Source organism: Magnolia sinica, chromosome 18 (genome assembly GCF_029962835.1).
Source record: "Magnolia sinica isolate HGM2019 chromosome 18, MsV1, whole genome shotgun sequence".
NCBI classification, from domain to species: Eukaryota; Viridiplantae; Streptophyta; class Magnoliopsida; order Magnoliales; family Magnoliaceae; genus Magnolia; species Magnolia sinica.
Genome location: NC_080590.1, coordinates 51,347,866 through 51,372,801, shown reverse-complemented (window position 1 = coordinate 51,372,801; position 24,936 = coordinate 51,347,866). Strand labels below are relative to the sequence as shown.

The 24,936-nt window shown below is 41.1% G+C and overlaps 1 protein-coding gene across 1 annotated transcript; it reads right to left on the bottom strand.

The window, feature by feature from the left end:
• Positions 1 to 19,484: 19,484 nt before the first annotated feature.
• Positions 19,485 to 20,201, bottom strand: LOC131232396 (uncharacterized). Its single transcript, XM_058228621.1, has 2 exons — positions 19,916 to 20,201; positions 19,485 to 19,816 (listed from the first exon to the last, which is right to left on the bottom strand). Exons 1-2 carry the CDS (start codon positions 20,199 to 20,201, stop codon positions 19,485 to 19,487), a joined length of 618 nt encoding a protein of 205 aa, XP_058084604.1.
• Positions 20,202 to 24,936: the final 4,735 nt, after the last annotated feature.

Below are 24,936 nucleotides of genomic sequence, written 5' to 3'. Positions count from 1 at the left end.
CATTTAGCAAACAATTGTCCAAGAAAGGGCAAACTTAAAAAGAAAGGAATGTTGGCTACTTAGGATGAATCTTCTGCCACTGAAACCTCTTCTGAAGCAGAAGATTCTGAAACCAAGTTGGGCAATGAAGTCAAAGCCCTTATGACTCTAGCCAAGTTCACTTTTTCAAATCATGATGATTCTACTAGTGAAGAAAATCTGAATAGTGATCATGAAATGAAGAAGATCTTTAAGATGCTTACAATGCCCTATACAAGGAAAGTTGTAAAATTGTTGTAAAACTAAAACTTCAAAAAGAAAGGTTTTTAAAACTTAAAGAAAATTTCGATTCACTAGTTTTAGAAAAATTCCATATTTCAGATTGTTTTAAAAAATCAAAATGTGATATAGATTTCAAAACTTCCTTGATTGAAAATCTAAAATCTGAAAATGAAAAACTAAAACTTGAAGTCTCTTCTCTTCTTTTGAGTTTAAAGGATACATGGAGATATGCCCAAGGCGATCCAAAGTTAGAAAATTTTTTGTTTGGATCAAGAAAATGTGGCGACCGATATGGTTTGGGCTATGATAAAAATATTCTTCCTAATCACAAGAATACTTCTCTTAAGTTTGTGAAAGGAGAATCTTCAAACTCAAAAGGAAATAGTTCAAATCAAAAGTCTTTTTTTAAATGATAAAAATTTTCAATCTTTCAAACCTAAAAGTAATCATATCAACTATAAAAATCAGAACTAAAACCCTTTAGCTGAAAAAATAGTTGATTTGCTTAAGGAGCTCTTAAAATCTAACTCAGTGGATCATTCTTACAACAACTACAAACATAAGAAGACCAACTATACTCCTAAACCCAAAACAGTTATGAAATGGGTTCCTAAGGTTACTTGTTTGGTTGCCCACACGACTTTCAAAGCTTCAAGCCATTCAAAGTGATACTTAGACAGTGGATAATCAAGGCACATGACTGGTGATAAAGGTCTATTCACCGATCTTAAAGATATAACTGATGGTTCAGTCACATTTGGTGATGGTAGCAACTGCAGGATTATTGGCTAAGGTACGGTTCAACTTTCTAACCTTCCTTTATTTGAGAATGTTTTGTATGTTGAAGGTTTAAAACATAATTTATTAAGCATTTCTCAAATTTGTGATAAAAATCATAGTGTTAAATTTTCTAACCAAGGGTGTGAAATTTTAAACAAAAATGGTTCAGTAATATTAACTGGTCGTAGAACTTCTGAAAACTGCTACATCGTAAGTGATTCTAGCTCATCTAATCAACTGTGTTACATGGTCCATACCGATGAGACCGAGTTATGGCATAAACGCCTTGGACATGTACACTACCGCAATCTCTATAGATTAAACAAAATATAACTAGTAAGAGGTCTACCTAAATTGTAAAAAGTAGACAAAATATGTAGTGAATGTCAGATTGGCAAACAAACTAGGAGTGCTCACAAAAAGGTGGACCCTAATGCCACATCTAAACCTCTCGAACTTCTCCACATGGATCTTGTAGGACCAACCAGGACGGAGAGTCGAAGTAGTAAAAAATACATATTGATAATCGTAGATAATTTTACCAGATTCACTTGGGTAGCCTTCCTAAGGGATAAATCAGAAACCCTTGATGAAGTAAAAAAGGATTATCAAATAGATCCAAACTGAAAAAGGTTCTCAAGTCAGTAAAATCCGTAGTGATCACGGATCTGAGTTTGAGAATAGCAGTTTTGAGAAATTCTGTAGCGATCAGTGGATATTACATGAATTCTTTGCACCTAAAACTCCATAAAAAAATGAAATTGTTGAAAGAAAAAATAGAGTGCTTCAAGAAATGGTTAATGTAATGTTAAATAGTATGAGGCTCCCTAAAAATCTTTGGGTTGAAGCCATAAGTATTGCATGTTATACTATCAACCGAGTTTATACAAGTAAGTCAAAGAATAAAACTGTTTATGAACTGTGGTTCGATAAGAAGCCTACCGTCAAATACTTTCGAGTTTTTGGCAGCAAGTGCTATATTTTACGTGACTGTAAAAATCTAAGAAAGTTTGACACTAAAAGTGATGAAGAGATCTTTTTAGGATATTCTTTAAATAGTCGCGCATATCGTGTACTAAACAAAAGGACCTGTGTTATTTAAGAATCTATTAATGTGGTCATAGACGATCACTTGAAAACACCTGCCCCAAGTTCAAATAATGGTGAAGTTCTTTTAATTGACAAACCAGATACTTCATCAAATCAAACTGACTCTAAACTGAGGACTGTTAAAGATCATTCAACCACTCAGATTCTTGGAAACCCTCTCACTGGTATACGCTCTCGTAGACAACTAGAAGACATGTAATTACGTATGTTTTACATCCCAGATTGAACCGGTAAACGTAAAATAAGCTCTTACTGACGAAAACTGGATTGTTGCGATGTAAGAAGAGCTTAACCAATTTGTGAGAAATAATGTTTGGTATCTTGTTCCTATACATAAAGATAAACATATTATAGGAACTAAGTGAATTTTCAAAAATAAGTCTGATGAACTTGGTAATATAATTCGAAACAAGGCTAGACTAGTTGTACAAGGGTACACTCAAATTGAGGGTATTGATTATGATGAAACATTTTCCCCAGTAGCTCGTCTTGAGTCAATTAGACTATTTATATACATTGCTTGCTTTAGAAAATTTAAAATTTATCAAATGAATGTGAAAAGTGCCTTCTTAAATGGTGATCTGCATGAAGAAGTATATGTTGAACAACCAATGGGTTTTGAAGACCCAAGAACATTGATCATGTCTATCACCTTAAAAAGGCTCTCTACGGCTTAAAACAAGCTCCCAGAGCATGGTACAAGAAATTGACTAAGTTTTTACTAAGTCATGATTTTCAAATGGAAAGTGTAAATAAGACTCTTTTTGTTAAGAAACTTAATGATCACATCTTAATAGTGCAGATCTATGTTGATGATATTATTTATGGATCTACATGTACTAACATGACTGTTAAGTTTACAAATTTAATGAAATCTAAGTTCGAAATGAGCATGGTTGGGAAATTGAATTATTTCCTAGTGTTGCAAGTAAAACAACAACCTGATGGTATTTTCATTTCTCAGACCAAATATGCTCTGAACTTGATTAAAAAGTTTGGATTTAAGAACGGTAAGAATTTTGATACTCCTATAAGTACAACTTTAAGACTCTCAAAGGACTTTACAGGTAAAAATGTGGATCCTAAATTATATCGTAGTATGAATGGAAGTTTACTTTATTTAACTGCAAATAGACCTGATATTGCTTTTAGTGTTGGTATTTGCGCTAAATATCAATCTGACCCTAAAGAGTCACATCTAACTACTGTTAAGAGGATTATGCGATATATTGCAAATACTGCTAAATTGGGTCTCTGGTATCCAAATGATACTAGTGTTCAACTGGCTGGGTACTCAAATGTTGATTGGTCTGGTAATATTGATGACAGGAAATCAACCAGTGGTGGTTGTTTCTATATTGGAAATTGTTTAGTTTCTTGGTTTAGCAAGAATTAAAGTTCTATATCGCTCTTAGCTACTGAGGCTGAATACATCGTAACAGGAAATGCATGTACTTAGCTTGTTTGGATGAAACGTATGTTAACTGATTATAGAATTGCATAGGAATCAATAATATTATATTGTGATAATTCCAGTGCTATAAACATTTCAAAAAATCCAATTCAGCATTCACATACCAAGCACATTGACATTATGTATCATTACATTGGTGAATTAGTGGAAGAAAAGCTGATATCTTTGAAATATATTACTACCGAGACTCAACTTGCTGACATTTTCACTAAACCGCTCGACAAAAGCAGGTTTAATAAATTGAAATTTAATCTTGGTATGTGCATTCTAAATTGATTAGTCATGCATATTTGTATCATAGTGTATATGTATTTGATAATTTATTGATTTAAATTTTAAATTTTTATGAAAAATGCATGTTTTTGATGGTATATACACAACCAAACGTGGACGTGCTCGTCCAGTCGTGGCACGACCAGTCGAGGACCACCCACGACCAGTCGTGTAGCGCGCTGACCCTTTTAAAATTTGGAGAAAACTTCATCTTCCTCATTTCCTATTTCCTCTCCAACGACCTTACACCCGGCCGGTCATACCCACCTTCCTAGATCTTCAAAGTTAGTGCGTCTTTTGCATTTTTCTTGTAGATTCTAGTCAATATTACTTCATTTTTACTCTTGGAGTAATTTATTTTGTCATTCATTACGATTTTGGAGTTTTATCTTGAAAAATCTGATCTATCAAAACCCCACTCTTCATCTTGTGTAGCTACTTGTTTCTTTGTTTATTTTATTGCAAATGGATGCTAGAGAGAAAAAGAAAACTTCCCGTAGTCCATCATCCTCTAGATCAACCCCTATCACTCGGCGCCATCTTCAGTCACCCGAATATGATCCCTCATATGTGCGAGATTTGCGTATGCGCAATGTCATTGTTGAACGTCCTGTTGATCTCGACCACATTGCTCCTTTTGGTATCCTACCTCTTCTTCAAACTGTAGGATGGGCTAACATCTTACATTGGGGTGGGCCTGCATACCAGTCTATTGCTCAGGCCATGTTTGCATGCATTTCTGATTTTTTGACTGAGAATTTAACATTTAAAATTGCTGCTAGAGAAGGTCCATTTGATGTAAATCGTCATCTGATATCTGGCCTTATGGACATACCTATCAATGACGAGGGTATTCCTATTTATACTCTAGTTGAGAAACCCTCAGAATCAGAAAAACACATGCATACTCACTAGAGATCTATGTAATATGAATGTGCAATGGACTCATAAAGGAATGTGCTCCCCTCAAAGTATTTTTTACCCAGATACAAGGTTCTCCATAGAATCTTTATTTTCAATCTATATCCGCGTTCTGGTAATAAAATAAAGCTAGCCTTTATGGTTCGAGTTTTGCATTCTGTCATTTCTGGTACTAAAGTTTGTCTTCCTTCCTTAATATGTCATTCCATCATTCAGTTTCGTCTCCATCCAGGTCATAGTGATATTCCGTTTGCCTATCTTATGACTGTTTTAACTACTCACATACTAATTGATATGCCTGTTAGAGAGGCTTATATCCATCATCTTATTTTTAACAATTCGAATATTAACAAGATGAAACTGGAATTGGCTCCTAGCCAAGTGAATGTGGGTGGTGGTAGAGCTAAAGCAGGGAATGAAGAAGATGCTGGTGATCTTCCTCCTGATGATATAAATATGGATGATATTTTTGATGAAATTGAATCTGATTCTTCTAATGATCCTGACTATGAGCCATCTGATTTTAATGCTCGTCTTCGTTCTCTAGAGGAGAAGGTAGAGAATATGAATGTGGCCCATGATTTACGGTTTCAATATATACGCAAGTAGCTTAGGTGCTTAAACAAGGGCTTTCATCAACTTGATCCTACCATTCATGTGCCTTCTTCAGGATCTGATTAAGTGTTTTACTCTTGGTCTATAATAACTTTACTTCTACTTTTGTTGGGTTGTGAACTTTGTTTGGTTAACTGACTTTTGTTTAAACTAGTTAATGGCTTGTGAACTTTAATTTACTTATTTCTTAACTAGTTAATCTATTTATTACTCCTGTTTATTATCCTGCTCCATTTTTCTTCCTTTGTCATATTGCGACAAAAATGGGGAGAATCTATTTGGTTTTGCATATGGATTGATTTATTGCTATTGATTATGGATAATATGTACTGAATATATGTGTGCTACTCAGAGGGAGTAACTGAGGAAGAATTTGTGCTAGTTAATAACAACTGGTGCATGATTCTTTAACCAGGCTGTAACTAGTTCTCTTATATATGACCGGTGCATGATTCCTTATTGAGCATGTAATGCTTCTCTTATTTTGATTGGAGTATGTTTTGTCACAAATTTTACAAAGGGGGAGATTGTAAGTGCTATGGTTTTATATTCTTTTGGTTGTCAAATTTTGTAGTGTCAAAACATCAATCTATATCTTGTGTAGCTCATTGGTATATATGATCAAGACATTGCATCACCTCTCTAAACACGCTGCTTCAAGTTAAGAATGAAGATTTACTTCAAACCATTTCAAGAAATGCAAGTACAAGCTACAACGAAAGAAGTGATCTTGTTCAAAGACTCAAGTTCGTGTATAACTCGAAATGAAGTGTAACTCAAGCTTTAGAAGATCTCAAGTTCAATGCTACATCAAGTATAGAGATCCAAAGTTTTACAATCGTCAAAGGTCAACTATCTTATGAAGATTCAATGTCCATTCTTCACATTTAAGGTATGAATGACCTTAGATTGACCTTAGAGTAGGTCATTTTATATACATAATTCAAATTGAATCTTTTTATAAGTGTTTGGACTGTTCTAAGACTAGTCCTAGACCCTGTTCGACTAGTCCTAGCACTGGCTCGACCAGTCCAAAAAATTCCAAGATCAGTCCTGAGTTGTTGCAATTTTTCAGAATTTTTTTATTGAGCTACGACCAATCCTGGAGTCTTCTCGACTAGTCGTGTGAACAGTACACAACTCGTCCTACGACCAGTCCTGGTTCTACGACTCAAACTATAATAACGAAACCTAGTGCCTCACATCCAGTTGTGGGTTGGTTACGACCAGTCGTGGAGGGCTCACGACCAGTTGTGAACAGCCTACGATCAGTCGTGGAACGGTTTTATCCGATCGCGCTCAAAATTTTAAAATGCAGTTCATTCTACGACCAGTCGTATTGTCCTCAAGACCAGTCGTAGACGAGTTTCTACAACTATAAATAGACGACGAATTTCAGAGTTTTACAACTCAATTCAACTAAAATCAAAGCATCACTCTAAGATAAGTTTGTGTTCATTTTAAGCTATAGTGTGCATATTTAATATTCTCTTTTGTTAGCTTTATTAATTTGATTTTGTTTCTATATTTCAATCTGAATTGAAAAGAGGAATTGTTGTATTCCTTCTTCTTGGAATCAAAATCAAATATAGCTAGCTCATCTGGTTTAATTTAAAATCAAATAGAACTTAGAACTATTTTAAAGTGAGTATTGGACATTGAACTTCTATATTCGAACTTCTACTCCGATTAGTTCTACCGGGCTCCTACAAAAGGAGAAATCCAAATATTTTATATTTGTGTAAATCTTTTATTATACTGGTTTCTTTTGAGATTAGGTCAGAAAAATCTCATTGTGTTGGTTATCTGAGGAGAGTCAGAAAACTCAGAATTGGGGTTTTTTGAATTGTGTAAGCCCATTTGAAAGACACAATTGTGAAGGTTTTAGGTGAACCTGAAAAACCTATTTTCATAATGAACGCTGATATCCCCTGTGTGAGGATATTAGGAGTGGAGTAGCAAGCTGTGTGGCTATTGTTTAACAGTTGGTGAACACACAGGTGAACCACTATAAGTCTTTGTGTTTTGTGGATGTGTAATTTATTTTTACTATCTTTTATCATTTAAGTTTGTGGGATGTATGTGTGGATGTGAATGTTGTAATATTTACATTTCAAGCTTTATGAGAAATGTTGTAATAGTTTAGAATTTCATTTCTTGTTATTTCCTTTATTTCCTTTCAGTTTGAGTTTTTGATATTCAAATTGTTCTAATAAGGTCGTCCTGCCATAAACCCTTGATTTTTATAGTGCAAGGTTGTCCTTAGAACAACAATGGTATCAACCTCTCTGTTCTAGAATTTGAAGTTTGCTTTACATTTCCATATTGTGATTGGTTTAAAGTGCTATCTTTTCTTTATTCATTTTAATTCTGCTGTTAAAGTTTAAATTTGATTAGAACATTAGGCCTTTTCAGTAATCCCAGTCAAATCAAGCTGACCTGTGATTTATGTGAGCCACACCAAAGAAAATAGTTAAGAAAGATATGTCCCATCTATGATAATTATATGAAATCCACTTCAACCATTATATTCTAATTCAGGCATAGGGCCTAAAAGTAATCTTATTATTTTTTAGATAAGTCATTCATATTATGAGAAATAGTTAGGAGAGTGAACGTTGCATTACACACAATTTTCAATCAGTTAGTACACTTGAATCATGAATGAGGATTACTTTTTGGCACTTGGCTTAACATAAGTTGATGCACCTCATGGTCCAGGAGGATTTCACATAAACCTCACTTTGAGGTTCATTCAAGCATCTGATCCATTTTCTTGCAACCTACCCAATCCGTTGTGAAAAAGGTGGTGGAATGCTAGTTATATCGATTCATGAGGTAGACTCCCGAAGATTGTTTTGAAAACTCAAAAGGTATCGGAATGCAAATTTCATGTCACTTAGGTAGTTATTTGTAAAGTTCTCAATTACCCATGCCGTGCAAGTCGCACGTGCAGAATATCTGCTCTGTTCGTCAGTATATCATTATCATGTGATGCTCCTGATCATAAATTAGGCTGGACCATTTATGAGTAGGACATTTCGTATGGTACAAAATGGACAGGAGTGATTAGGTGTTACTTGGGTGGAACCTTGATGATTTGTCGTATATCCACGCCGTTCATCCGTTTTTCCAGCATATTATAGAACTTGTTCTCTAAAATTAATAAGTTTCAAGTCTAAGGTAGACCACACCATAAGAAGCGGTAGGGATTGAATGCCATTATATATTAAAAAAATACTTCCTAGGGCCCATTGTAATGCTTATTTTTCATTCAACCCGTTGATAAGATCAAACAGAGCTCTATAGAGGGAAAGATACAAAGATCGGCTTTCATCCAAAACTTATGGCCCACAAAATATTTTTAACGGTCACTGACCTCTGTTTCCAATGGTGTGGTCCACCTGAGAATTAGATCTGCTAAAATTTTGAAATCACTTGCTAAAATGCGCTGGAAAAACGGATGGACGGCATGGATATACAACTTCTTCATCATGGCAGGCCCCACACGGTAAGGATATCATTCGGTAAGGTGTTACCCGGGTAACACATGATCCGCTCCCAAAATGGACGCTCAACCAAGTTCTTTTGGCCGTTCACTTGCTTCGCCCACTGTCGACCATTCGTTAGTGGACCCGAATGATTCTTTTCTACCAAGTAATATACAGAGTGGGTCCCACCTAGTGATGGTTCCGATGTTGCACTTGTACGGGGCATGTCTATACACGTGTGGCATTCGCAAACCTATCTCTGATAAAGATACACGTGTAACGGGTTGTCAGATGAAAACAGGACCACACCTTTAATACATGGTACTGAGTCTTCGTTACGCAAACCCTCGCCAGCCATATCATGCTCAAGGAGATTTGCTAATCTCAAACGCGCGTTGCTCGGTCCCATCCACACGTTTATTGTGTCAGCTTCTCACACGCACGGAACATCTGATCCGTTCATTAGGTGTGGCCCAAATATTGATGCCCTAGCAATAAGTCAGCCTCGTATGTTCAAGTTGGCCATAGCGTTCAATCGAAATGGGCAGTTAAACCAAGTTCTTACTTAGGCCCACCTCAAAAGAGGACCGCATGATATTTGGGATAAGGAATCTGCCCGATGGGGCCCACCTAATGGACGACCTGGACGCGGATTGCGTTCAAGGCTCCACTGGGCCCACCGTGATGTAAGTGTTTTATCCATTTCGTTTATCTTTATTCTCGTATCATTTTAATATGTGCACGTAAAATTTAAAAGGTCGGACCACACGGAGGAAGCTGCAGTGATAATGACACCCACGGTTGAAACCTTTCTAAGGGCCACCGTGATGTTTTTTTTATCATCGAAACTATTAATAAGATCATGTAGACGTGGATGAAGTGAAAAAAACGAATATTAGCTTGATCTGAAACTTCTCCAGCTCCAAAGAAGTTTTTAACGGTGGACATTAAATCCCCACTTTGTGGTCCACTTAAGCCATGTACCTTGCTCAGTGTTTAGATTATACCTTAAAATATTCTGAAAAAAGGGATTAACAGCTTAGATAAAACACTTACATGACGGTGGGCACCACAGAGCCCTGCTCGGGCGCGGGTAGGACGCAATTGGCGTCCTCCAGAGATGTCCCGTTTCAGGACATGCGGAGGCGCGTACGGAGCCGGGCTATAGACGCGTCTCATTTATAAGGTGTAGTTAGAAGGCTGGGCCGTGGTACGCGGTTTGGCCAGTGACGCCGCCATTAGCCAGGTGGCTAGTGGTCGGTGCTACGTGGACCCCACCATGATGTATATATTTTATCCACGCCGTCTATTTATTTTGAAAGATAATTGTAGGGTTTGATCCCAAAAATGAAGTATATCTAAATCTTGGATGGACCACACTATAGGAAAACAGTATTGATTGAATGTCTACCATTAAAAACCTCCTAGGGCCCACTGTAATAGTTATTTGACATATAACCTGTTGATTAGGACATACAGACTTGGATGAAGGGAAAAAATATATATCCGCTTGCCAAAACTTTTATGGCCACAAGAGGTTTTTAATGGTGGGCGTTCAATCAACACTGTGTGGTCTACTTGAGATTTGTATTAACCTCATTTTTGGGATCATACCATAAAATGATTTGGAAGAATGGATAGACAGCATGGATGAAAACATACATCATGATGAGGCCCACAGAGCACCCACCACTAGCCATTGGCTAGTGGCAGGAGGAGTAGCCAATCCCTTTCCATTTACAAACCTACACTTTTTCTTTACCATCCATAAGGTGGGACCCGGTGGGCCAAAACCCATCGTTGAGAACCACGGAAAGTTTTAGACCAGGCTGATCTTCCTACTGTCCCTTCAATCCTGTATGAATCACCTTATCAACGGGTTAGATGACATTTTAACATCACCGTGGGCCCTCGGAAAATTTTAACGGTGAGTATTCCCTATAGTTTCTTGTGGTGTGGATCTTCGATTTTAATCTCACGTCCTATCACGACTAGGCAAAAATATCAGATGGACGTCAAGTTGGACGTTACACAAATTTGAGTTCCATCAGGACCATACAGATTGCGGTACGCTTAAGGAGGATTGGAGTATATCTTTAAAATCAAATTGATTAAGCAATCCTAACCATCCAATTAATTGTATCAAATGGATGGCTAAAAATAGAATAGTCAGTGGTCCACCTATTTCGACAGTTGGAATTAGCGTTCAACTGCTACATGTGCCCAAAAGTCAGTGGTCCAGCCATCTTTTTTATATACAGAACTAACCCAAAAGTCACGTTTTGTTATTCCATACCTATGTCGTGCTCAGTCACGTAGACCTGTTGTGCCAGTCGCACGTGCAGAACATCTGCTCTGTTCGTCAGCGTCGTCCTACCCGTAAGGACGCGGATTCAGTCGGGTCGGTCAGGTTGTGACCGTCGGCTCACCTTGATATATGTGTTGTATATCGATGCCATTCATCCGTTTTACCATATCATCTTAAGATGTCGTTCAAAAAATAGAGCAGATCCAAATCTTGGGTGAACCACACTACACTAAACATTATCAATTGACCATTGAAAACTTCTCATGAATCACAAAAGTTTTGGATGGAGTTGATATTTATATTTTTCATCAAACAGCTTGGATGGTAAATAAAAATTATAGTGGGCTCTACAAAATCTTTAATGACAGGCGGTCAATCACCTAAGTTTGGTATTTTGGGTCCGGCTCTAAATGAGCTGAAATACGGTTGACAGAGTGGATGTACAACACGTGCATTGAGGTGGACCATGGTCACGACCCGACCGAACTGGTTCGGTCCTGACCAGAATGAACCCGCACGGATCATGTGGACGCTCTGACCCTAAATCAGGCTGGACCACCTAATAGGCAGGCCATTTGGTATGAACCCGCGCCGATGATGTGAACGCTCGTACTATAAATTAGGCTGGACCACTTATAGGTACGCCATTTCTTATCGTACAAATGAACGCTCAACCATCTTCTTTTTAACAGTTCATTTGCTTCACAAACTATTACCTACCTCATCAGTCGACCCGGATGACCTTTTGTTTTTTTTTTAAAAACAATTATTTTATTTATACAAAGGAATCTGCAGCGCAGGTCCAACCTAATGGATGGTCATGTGTTACACTTGCACAAGGTGTGGCTATACCCGTGTGTGGCGTTTGCAAACCTCCAATAAAGATACATGGGTAAGAGGTAGAAAAAAGGACACCGATTGCCTGTGTGACAGGTAGAGCTGGGCACAAACTAACCCAATCCAAACCAAACCAAAGGCCTGGATCGGTGCGATTCGAGTTGGATTAGTCAGATCCGACCGTTCATCAGATCATGGTCAATTCAAACCGATCCGAACTAAAATCTGAACCGAATGGATCCAATCCGGACCGATCCGATCCGAAGTGATTCTTATGAATATTTATCATATATATTTATCTTATGAACAGGTTGGATGACAAATAAACATCACTGGGGTCTTATAAATTTTTCAATGGTGGAAATCAATACTTCTATTTTTTCCTATCGTATGGTCCACTTGAGCTTTGGATATGCATCAATTTTGGGTTCAACCATTAAAATGATTTGGAAAAATGAATGGACGATGTGGATAAACCACATGCATTCACGGTGGGCCCTAACAGAGTTTACTCAATACGATAAGAGCCCATTGAGTTACGTACACAGCACGTCAACACAGGTATTAACTTACAACTGTCAGCTGGTGTAGATACGTGCCGTGCAAAGACGAGCCCACTCAACACTGGCAGTAACTTACAACTATGTTGATACGTGTTGTGTAAAGACTCGAGCTCCGAGTTGTATAAACAGCTCAAATGAGATCAAAATTATATGGGCCTCACAATGATGTATTTATTATATCCATACCATTTATCCATTTTTTGTGATTACTTTAGAGCATTAGAAAAAAAAATGAATCATATCTAAAGCTCAAATGGACCACACCGAAAATAGCAGCGAGGATAATGATTTTCACCGTTAAAAAATTCGTAGGACCCACCATAACATTTATTTTCTATCTAATCTATTAATAAGGTTAAAAATACATGGATGAAGAGGAAAAACAAATTTCATATTAATTCGAAACTATCGTGATCTCCATAAGGGTTTCAATGGTAAAAGTTCAATCTCCTACTGTTTTTTGCAATGTGGTCCAACTGATCTTATCTGTCTTATTTTTCGGCTCAAGCCTTAAGACGAACTCTCCAAATGGATGGACGGTTTGGATATAACACATACCTCATAGTTTGATTTACAGACCCGACCCGATCCGAACCGTACCCAACTCGATCCGACTCGGCTTCCTTGACCGAGTTGAATTCGGTTTGGGTTAGGCCAACCGTGCATCGGATCGGTTCGAGTCAGATATCCTGGAGTCGGTCTCAGATCAAATTGAGTTCGGGTCCGCCTATGTAGATTTCAGATCGAATCGAATTGGACCTAATCTGATCCGACTCAGTCCCATGCTCCGCTCTAGTGATAGGAAGTTAGATGGCCCACAATAGTATTTGTGAGAAATCCACTTCGTCCATCGGCTTTTTCATATCATGTTACATGGACTAAAAAATGAGACATTTTGAAATTTAAGTGGACCGCAAGACTATAAACAATGAAGATTGCCTGCCTACTGGCGAAACATTTATGGACAGTATGAATCCTATATAAACGTTGACACCTTTATAGAGGATGCAACCGTAGGCATTTTGTTACCCACTTCTTCTCGTCATTAAGCCTACTTTAGTTTTTTATCTGCCTTAAATTTCAACCAACGTTTTAATATAATAAGAAAAAAAAATGAATGAACATGATAGATTCCTTAAAAATCACGGTGGACTCCCCAGCTTCCTGCCACATGCAATGCGCGTCCACGAAAAGGAGGTGACAAGGCGGTCCCTTCAACCAATAAAAGGTTGGGATGTATGTCACATCAAGCGGACACGGATTGGACTCGGATTAATTTCAATCCTCTGCCCGGTAAAAGCAGAAAAGTCCTATCTTCCCAGTCATAGTTGGTCCATGTAATCAATAATGTTGTTGGTACAGTACAATAAATGCTGAAGGGCCGTTTGGCCGGGCGGATTGGAAGGGATTGAATAGTTGTAGAAGGTATTGAAAGTTAAATCTCAAGATTGGTCGGGCCTGCCAAACAAACTGAGTAACCTGATCCCGATATATAGCAATCCCATGAATCTTAAGACAGTCTGCAGACACACCGTCGTTACTTTTAAATCCCATCCCCTGGTCCTTTTAAATTTGCCTGGGACGTGTTTAGTTTAAGAGATTGGAAGGGATGGGAAGGTTTAATCTCGAGATTGGCCAGGCGTGTCAAACAGACTCCATATAGCAATCCTGGGATTTAACAATTTCAGGGATCTTTAGACAATCACTGACAACACCATCGTTACCTTGAAATTCATACCATCCACCCTAATACCATTCAATCCCTTCCATTCCACCTGGCCAAACGGGCCCTAAGTGTGATGATGCGGCATAAAAAGAGCAGAATTTTCTTACTTGTGGCAAGAGGACCAATCCCTCTTAGGTATTGGTCCATATTCTGTGACCCCATTATTATGTACATATTTTATCTATTCCATCTATCTACTAGCCGGCTCATTTTAGGGCATGATTACAAATTTGACAAAGATCTAAATCTTAAGCATACCATATCATAAGAAAAAGTTGTGATTGAACGCCCCCCATTAAAACTTTCTAATTGCCTGTGTAATGTTTATTTGCTACCAAACATATTGATTAGGACACACAAACGTGGATGAAGGGAAAATAAAAATATCAGCTTGGTCCAAAACTTTTTGTATTGCGGTGTCCAAAAACCTTGGGGGTTCTTTTAGCGTGGCCACCTAAAATTTAGATATGTGTCAATTTTAAAATCATGCCCTAACATGAGCTGGAAAAAGAATAGACAATGTAGATAAAATACATACATTAGGGTGGGATCCACATTGCTTTTCTAGCACTAACCAACACCAACGTGAGTACTAGATGGGTTAGTGCTGAATTCTGAGTCCGTGCGAAGTGCCTAGTGACTCTGCCGGTAGCAACCCGCTACTAGACGGTGCTCAGTGATTTGTGGGCCCACCATATGTTGTACCTTATTTCTAACATTTTTGGGAAAAACCAATAAAGGGGTGACATGTGGCATGACATGAGGGATATGAGGTGTATGAAAATATTTTATGAGATATTTGGAGCACTTTTTGTGGAATCATAATTGACATCGATTTAATGTTATACGTCATCAGATGACTGACACAATAGTGTAGCCGAGATATCTAAAAGTAAAACGTGGTCGAAGAGGAAGCCATGACCAAGAGGAATAGAACTTGACCGAGAAAAGAGGAACAATTAAAAGGAGGAACATAATAAGTGAAGGATTTAGATGGCAATGCCTTAGTTGTCATAATCGTCTAATAAAGAAGAGAAATGTTTGAAGAATAGCTATAGAAGAAATCTATTAATAGTAGAAAAATTAACGGAGCAAAACATATACAAACAAATCAAATTTATTAATTTATATTAGCTCAATCTATCGTAAGAGTATTCATAATCCATTAGCAATAATCTCCTAATTATAATCCAAATTTATGCTCACACATTGGGCTTGATACTTATCCAAATACAAGCAAATCTTTTAAAGGAAGCTTTCTTGCAGTAGCTCTTTTCAAACTGATTGTAAGTAGTTCCTTTTGTTTGATTGCATTGGTATACAGAAAAGTCTTTTCTTGTGAAAGGCAAGGCGCAACCCATCTCTTAAGGAAGAACCCCACTCTCCGACTATCGCTTGATCATTACAGATATTACGTGAGTGACTAGGTAGGCAATCGATCTCCCCAGATTCTTGTCATATATTGTCAAGTTAGATGTATCTGCTTATTTCGGCAATTGGGGTCAAAGTTGTATCGATTTTGGCATACCCGCACCCACTGCACGTGATAGAAAATAAACCGAGTGCCAACAATTTTTGGTACACCTAGTGGGACACAAACAACTACTTGGATATTATAAATATTCATTTTACACAGGTCGTTCAAAAAGAATAATTTTTTGTATGTCCAGTGAAACTCTGATAAAAAGTATACTTACTACTGTAAAAGTTATGTGGAATCATAACTAAAGAGGTGGTCAAAATGCTTCTGAAGCTATTAATGTCGTTGCAGCTAATGAACCTCCTACTTGGGAGGAAGAGTTGCAGGTCCAGCAGGTACCCGAGCAAATGAATCCATCACCCAATATGATGCATGTTCTACCAAACCTAGATAAAGCATCGATATCTGAGGTTAAACCCCTTAAGATTATGTCAGCCAGGAAGGAAAGCAGAGATCAAGAAAGCTCGGTGAAATTAGAATGCAGAAGGGGCCGAATAGAAGAACCTCAAGATTTTTATAGCCCGAGTCAGCCGCCTACAATCATGACAAACAACTGTCTCTGAAGCTGAAGCGGCTCGGATCCGAGCCCAATTATACACGTGGTGATTCACGATACGCGCAACCAAATGTCTCTCCGACCCATGCGTAGTCAGCATTCAATGCGCTTTTCAAAATCCACATAGCCTCACCCGATTCACTCAGCCGAAGCGTCTCGACATCTCTGGCCATGTGTACGATGCCCAGTGACCAGAGTAGAGGAAACGGCTACCTTCGTGCAGGGCACGGGTCTCGAAGATCATGGTGACGCTTCCCCTAAGCCCATCATTACATAGAGAGCGGCAGTTAACTTCCCCAAGTCTATTACCCTCTAAGTCCGAGCTCGGACTTAGAGAGTAAGAGGCTTTTGTTATGGGTAAATCCGAACCAAGTCGCATTGAGGCTAACTCTGGCACCAAAGAGCAAGGCCTTAAACTAATAAGCTTTAGACCTGAGGTGAGCGTCCGACCTGAGGGCTCTTGTAGAGCTACAACGCCGACTTAGGATTGGGAAGAAGTCTTCACACCTTCCATGAGCAGAACCTCAGAGCGGTGACAATACGTCTGAGCCGATCTGTCCTTTACAAGAACTCTCATGAAAGTTTGAAGAACAGTAGCTATCATGTAACCGTTCATCCTACCTCCGACCCGAACCTCTCTACTTAGCGTGTCAACGATCCACTTATCCGTGGGCTCGGGTGGTCGAGCAAGATCTCAGCCATGAGGTCGGCTCAGACGGGAACTTGGTTAATGATAGCATTAATAGACAACCTAGTAACGCACGACAGGAGTAATGCTTTGTGCACGATCTCCGGGTAACTGCCGATGATTGCACACACGTAGTTCTCGCGTAGTGGCAATTACCGTGCCGAGATTATCAGACGCGTTCAAGACGACCCTCAGGTATAAATACGGATCATTTCTACAGGAATAGGGACGCAAAATCTCTCACCCGAAAACTTACCCACACTACTTAGACCTAGATTCCTAGCCTGACTTTGGCATCGAAGGGTCTTCTGCTCTAGCTAGGGTCTCCTTTGCCCTTCTCTTATGCAGGCTTATAGGGCTCGGCGCGAGTGCTCGAAGCTCGGCGAGGGTGAATCAGATTTTTGCATCAACATTTTTGGCACCGTCTGTGAGAATACGATACAAAAAGACTAGAGAGCTTTACTAAAAATGGCAAGAGGAAAGAAGAAAACACTCCCACTAACGACTGTAGAGCCTGAGTTGAGTGGGCAACATCATTTGTCTTCAATACTGCATACCGAGTCGGCTCCGCCTGGGCCGTCTCAATGGACCCGAAGCTGAGGAGGTAAATACAGAGCCTTGCAAGATGAAGTGCAAATGTTGAGGGACAAGATCAATCGGATGAAGGAACAATAGGTGCCCCTTAATCCAGAAGAGATGGCAAGATGGCTTCGATAGCCGAAGAGGAGCCAATGCTCGTAAGCTCCGGTGCCAGAGCATCCCATAACCTGTTAGCTCGAGCCCCGGATCCTACACGGCGTGTAGAGCCAACCTACATATCAGAAACCTCGGCACTAGCCCCGATTGACCTCCACCACGAGCTGGAAAGGAGAAGAAGGGGCAGAACGCCTGAGGTTGAAGTGGAAACCGTGGCGGAGAATCGGAACCCGTGGGAAGCTCAGTTGGACGAGCTCCGGAATCAGATTAAGACTCTGCAACGGAACCAAAAGACTCCAGCTTCGACTGCAGTGGAAGCGATGATGGAAGAAACTGAACCTCCCTTCACCAGCGAGGTCATGAGTGCAGAAATGCCTTTGAGGTTTAGGATGCCCCCCATCCTCAATACTTAGGGTTTGGTGACCCCACAGAGCATGTGGAATCTTACTGATCGTGAATGCAGATTCAATCTGCCTCAGAAGCGATGATATACCGAGCCTTCCTAATAACTCTGACTGGGGCCGCATGGAATTGGTACCGACAGCTCAAGCCAAGGTCGATTGCACCTTTGTCGAGCTCAGCAGGTCATTCCTGACCTAGTTTATCATTGGCAAGAAGAGTCAGAACCATCGACCCACTTGTTTACCCTCAAACAGAGGAGCGGGGAATCGCTGAAAGTATGGGTGCAGCCTCCGAGCTCGGCAACTAGGCATATTTCAGCCTCCGAGGTTGAATGCACCTGGAAGTATGAGTGCAGCCTCCGAGCAGAGACGACTAGGCATAGAGCCAATTTCTCCATGCTCGGGTATCTGGTTTCGACCGGGACCATTGCCTTGCTGGTGTAGTAAACAGGGCATTGTTTACCTTCCATCTCTTGAATGAGTGCCAAGCTGATTACTAAGGCTGAAACTGCTAAGTAGAGAAACAGAGGCTCTCCCTCCTTAAGCTTGGACAGCAGAGGCGGTGACCCCAGGTACCACTTCAACTGTTGAAAATCTTGCTCACAGTTCGAGGTCCACTCCGCTTTCTTGTGATCCTTCAACTACTGGAAGAAGGGGAGACATCTGTCAGTGGCTCTGGATATAAACTGCCCCAACACGGTGACTCGTCCGGTTAGGCACTCGATTTCTTTCATCGTCTGAGGCGAGCTCATGTCAAGCAAATCTTTAATCTTGTCGGGGTTTTCCTCAATGCCCCTCCGACTGACCTGAAATCTGAGGAACTTGCCTGAGCCCACACTGAAGGCACACTTGGCAGGGTTTAGCTTCATGCGATATTTTCGGAGGATCAAGAACGTTTCTCCGAGCTCCGTGATGTGGTTAGAGGCTTTGATACTCTTGACGAGCATGTTGTCAACGTAGGCCTCCATGGTCCGACTAATCTTTCGGGCGAACATCTGGTTCACCAACGTTTGATATGTTACCTCAGCGTTCTTTAGGCCAAAGGACATGACCTGGTAATAGTAGAGTCCCTTGTTCGTGATGAAGGTCGTCTTCTGCCTGTCTGGGGGGTACATTGTTATCTGGCTGTAACCAGAGTACACGTCCAAGAAGGTGAGGAGCTCGTGCCCGGCCATGCTGTCAACTAATTAGTCGATCCGAGGTAAAGGGAAGTTGTTCTTGGGGCAGACTTTGTTTAGATCCGAGTAGTCAACACAAACTTGCCACTTTCCATTGGTCTTTCTCACGAGGACCACATTAGCAATCTAGTTTAGGTAGTGGATTTCCTCAATGAAACCAACACTAAGGAGCTTCGATGCCTCGTTGGCTATGGCTGCATACTTTTCGGGCTCGAACGCCTTCCTCTTCTGCTTCACTGGTTTCCGCTTTGGATCCACATTCAACTTGTGAACCATGATCTCTGGAGGAATACCCGACATGTTTTGGTGCGACCATGCAAAGACGTCCTTGTGATGTTGAAGGAATGTCAGCATCTGAGCTCGCTGCTCAGAATTCAGCGATGACCTAAGCTGAATTGTTCTGCTCGGATCGGCATCCTTGAGCGGGACAGTCACAAGATCTTCAGTGGACGAGTCCTCTGCAGGATAGTCTTCCCATTGGTCAAGTACGTTTATTGTGAGGGCCTACTTTGCGGAGCCCATTCTTACTACTACCGAGTAGCACCTTCATGCCTTACGCTGGTCTCCTCGGACATATTCGACCCCTCCATCGGCAGGGAACTTCATCATTAGATGATACGTAGATACGAACGCCCTCATGGCATTAAGGGACGACCAGCCCATGATGACATTGTGTGCTGATGGTACATTCACCACCAGGAAGTCCATTAGAAGAGTCACTTGATTCTGCCCTTCTCTCGTTGTAAATGGGAGGGAAATAGCGCCCTCGGAGATCACCTTATCTCCGGCAAATCCGTGCAGCGGAGTCTTCACGGGTCGGAGGCGCGACTTGTCTATCCCCATCTTGTCGAACACCTTGGAGTAGAGTATATTAGTCGAGCTTCTAGTGTAGACCTGGATGGGTTAGAACTTGTGGTTAGCTATCGTCATTGCGATCACCAGAGCATCATCATGGGGATGCTAGATTCTCCATGCGTCGTCCTCTGTAAACGTAAGGCTACAGAGTCTTACTCAGAGCTTTTTCCTCGGCCTTTCGGCCTTGTAAATGTAGTGCTCCGGATCGGTGCTCCTGGAGTGGGCTTTATGGGCCTGATTTGAATCCCCGCCACTGGACGGGCCACCATAGATTGTTCGGATCTCCGTGGCCTTGTCTACCTCTTTGCTGGGCGGGTCATCCTTCTGAGTATGCCTTTCTTCTTTCACGTATTGGCGCAGATGACCCTTGTGAATGAGGGTCTCAATCTCCTCTTTTAAGTTAACGTAATCACTAGTGTTGTGGTCGTGGTCGCAATGGAAGCGACAGTATTTGCATTTGTCCCGCTGACTTGCCACTGTCTTCATACAACTCGGTCAATACAGTAACCTCTTATCCTGGATGTCCAACAGGATCTGTTCTGAAGACGTGTTGAGAGGAGTGTACGAGCTAAACTTGCTCTCGGGCCTCCTACTTGCCTTCCTATCCAGGGAGGCATTGACGTTTGAGCTCCTTTTGTCCGCGTGATGCAGCGCTTTATGTAAGACCCGTAACCTAGCCTGTACCATTCCATAAACTTCTACGGTTCTCTCTAGTCGAGTTTCGGCGACCCGGGATGAGTAGATAGCATTGGCGCATGCTCTTGAGTCACATCCTGTAAACCCGAGCCGACTCAAAATGAGACCTATGTCATTTTGACCGTGCCGTCGCCGCGGTTCCGACGATGCGTCTTGTGCGTCAATACGATGCTCAGATTATAAGATCCGGCCCGTGCATTATCTAGGCCGTTGATCGCTTGATTGTGGGACCCACCTATCCCTATTGTTGTACTTCCCTAGGAACATTAATTACTATGATGTCACCCTAGGGGTGACATCACCCTACCATACCACCTTACCTTCCCTTTTCCCCATAAGTCAAACTCATTAATTCCCATTACCTCACCATCCCTCTCTCCCATCACTCCCTTACATCATTTCTCTCTTTCACTTCTCTCCATTCCAAGCAATCCCTTCATGGAGCAACCCACGTCCATGGCTCCCATGAGAGAGCTAGTGTGGCCCACCTCCCTATCTCCCATCTCCACCATCCAATGATCATCTCCACCATTGAAATTGTTTCTTTGGGGCTCTATCATGCATTGGCGGAAGAAGGAAGAAGAGATCTCGAGGTGGGTGCTCCTTTCTTTTCCTCTCATTTTTTTTTTATGATGTGTGGCCCACTTGGATGAATCCCATCTTGAGGTATGTTTTATCCCAACCGTACAATTCATGTGGACCCTACTTTATAGTGATGGAAACACACAAATATCAAGTTGATTTAAATATGGTGGGCCACGTTCATGTGGGACCCACCTTGGTGACACGTGGACCACCTACACGTAGGACCCACTATGATGATTGTGTTATACCTATGCTGTCCAACGTCCAAGGGACGCTGGACAGGGAGTGGCTAAAGTGGTGTGCGTGCACTGAAATGGTGGTGTACTAATAAGCAAAGGAGAGGAAGAAGAATAGTATTTGGAGGTGGGCTGCTCATGCAGGCCCCACCTTGATGTATGTATAAAATCCACGCCTCCCATTTCACTTCTCATCTCATTTTAGGCGTTGAGCCAAAAGATGAGGCTAATCTGACAATCAAGCGGGCCATACTGTAGGAAATGGTAATTTTTACCATTGAAAACTCACCCAACGATTCTACATGCTGAAAAATACTCAATATTGGTCTTGTTTGGTCAATATTGAGCCGTGAGATGCAATGGTCAGGATAGATTTTCCTGATGAGGGCCCCACCTAAGAAATTCCCTAGAAAAATTGGATTTAGAAAAAAAAAAAAAAAAAACACAAAATCATAAGGCAGCAACGCTGCTGCTGTCAGAAGACTGCATGGGTGGGCGGACGGCCTGGCTGGACCTCACGGCTCCAGCCGTGGGCCCCACGTGATGCATTTTGAACATCGAAACCGTGCATTTGATGGGTCCCCATGGACCAGCCGTCCATCCCAAAAATTAGCTGTATAAGGAACTCAGGTGGGCCATACCATCTAAAATCATGTGATAACATGCCTAAAAATATAAAATCATTTGGTGGGGCCTCCTTGAGTTTTGGATGTGATTGAAACTTGGTTTGGACCCCTAATTATATGGGACACCTATAATGGACGGAGTGGATCTGATTAATGTGGGCCCCACCTAGTATAAAAAAAAGAAAAAAAATTAATAATAGCAATAAATATGCTTTGACGTCCAGAAGGGTCTGGACGTCCATCGTGAAATAGGGAGGGCCCCCTTGGCCTCAATTGTGGATCTACCATGATGTATGTTCTACATCCATGCCGTTCATTTAATAGGTCCCCTTTTATGATGCGTTGGTTCCAAAAATTAGTCATAAAAAGTTCTCGGATGGCCCACACCATCACCTTTCATGCAGTGGTGTACCAAGTCACATGGAATCAACTGCTGGGGTCCACATGCAGCTTGGATCCACCTGAAACTCGGTTTGGGCCCTTAAATTGGTGGGACACACATAATGAGTGGGTTGGATTTGTGAACTACATCACGGAGGACCCCCAGGACCATATAACCATACCAAAAAAATATTTGGTGGACAAATAAATATTACAGTGGGCCAAAGGCCCACGTGACCTTATAAACTGGTTGTATGGTAAGTAAACATTGCAGTGGGCCCCTGGCCCATGCGACTTTATCAACAGATTGGATGCAAGTAAACATTTCAGTGGGTCCCATGATCATGTGACCCTATCACAAGGTTGAAAAAAAATAATAATAATAATAAAAATAAAAATAAATAAATAAATACTGTAGTGGGCCCCAGGTCTGTATGACCTTATCAACAGGTTTGAATGGAAATAAACATTTTGGTGGGCCCCAGGTCTATAAGACCTTATCAACAGGTTGGATGCAAATAGATGTTATAGTGGCCCAAGTTGGATGATAAATAAATATTACAGTGGGCCCTAGGCCCATGTGACCCTATGACTAGTTTGGATGGAAGATAAACATCATGTTGGCCTCATTTTGGATGGACAGTATGTTGGGCCCTAGGTTGGGTGGAAAATAAACATTTTGGTGGGTCTTACTTAAGACTTATTTATGTATGTGTTGTGTCCACAACTGTGGACCTCCATCATGGAACATGTGACTTATCTATTCCTTCCATCCCTATGGGACCCACTATGATGCATGTGTTTCATCCAACCGTCCAACCATTTTTGGAAAATGATCCTTTTTTTTAGGTTTGGGACGAAAATAAGTCAGATTTACTTATCAAGTGGACCATAGTGCACGGTGAGGATTGAACGGCTATCTTTGAAATCTTGAGACCCTATGATTAGATTAGATGGGAAATAAATGTTATGGCGGACCTTGAAAATTTTAGTAGTGGAAATCATTATCACCACTTATATTGAGTGTGGCCCATTTAACATACATGGGGCCCATTGATGTGGCCAATTTGATGTATGTATGACCATGTTATGAGGCCTACTTTGATGTATGTTGTGGCCCATTTGTCAGGCCCACTTTGATGTATCTTTATCCACGCCATCCAGGGCAGGCACCCCATTATGATATATATATCAGGGCCCATGGGTCGAGGCCCATTAGTGCTGCCTATTTGATACAACCCACTTGATGTGTACGAGGCCCATTAGTGCTGCCTATTTGATACAACCCACTTGATGTGTACGAGGCCCATTAGGGCGGCCCATTGATGCAAGGCCTATTGTGACATGTATTAGGCCCATGACGCGTGACCCATTTGATGTGTATAAGACCCATGGGTAGGGCCCACATATTATGTATTTGAAGCCCATGAGCAGAGCCCACCTGAGGTTTATATATGGGCCCCATTAATGTGGCCCACTTGTATTTGAGGCCCACGGGTTGCGGCCCATGGGTCGTGGCCCATTGTGATATATACTCGGCCCATATGTCGTGGCCCATTGAGATGTGTTTTCGACCCATTTAGTGAGGCCATTGTGAAATATTCCTACTCTTGTGATGAGGCCCATTGAGATGTATTTCTGGCTCATTGATGCGGCTCACTTGTTAAATTGAGGCCCATTGGTGTGGCGTGCGGCCCAATGTATCGACCCACCGTGATGTGTAGGTCCACGTGCTGTATGTGTAAGGCCCACCTGTGATGACTATTTGAGGCCCACTTGTTGAATATTTGGGCCCATCTTATGTTTGACTCTATGTGGACCACTCCTTGGGAGCAATGTTGGTTAAATATCCACATTGCTGGGCAGTGATGGTTGGATGTCCACATTGTGACCCTTCCTTAGGCCTTATCAGGCCCATTCTCATCATTCTCTTAGTGGGTTAACCCAAATAAGTGGGCCCCATTTACCATGGACGGATGGCTCCATGCTACCAGATTTGATATAACCATGGTTGAGGGCTGATCTTTATATTATGATTGATCAGATGTTCATCTATGGACCCAGTCTTGTCTATGTGACCGGTCGTCGGTGTTGATTATCGAAGCTGATTGTCGGTGCTAATTATCGATGTAGATTATCGGTGTCGATTTGTCGAGGTCGATTGTATTGGCCGGTTCCGATTGTCGAGGCCGATTCTGA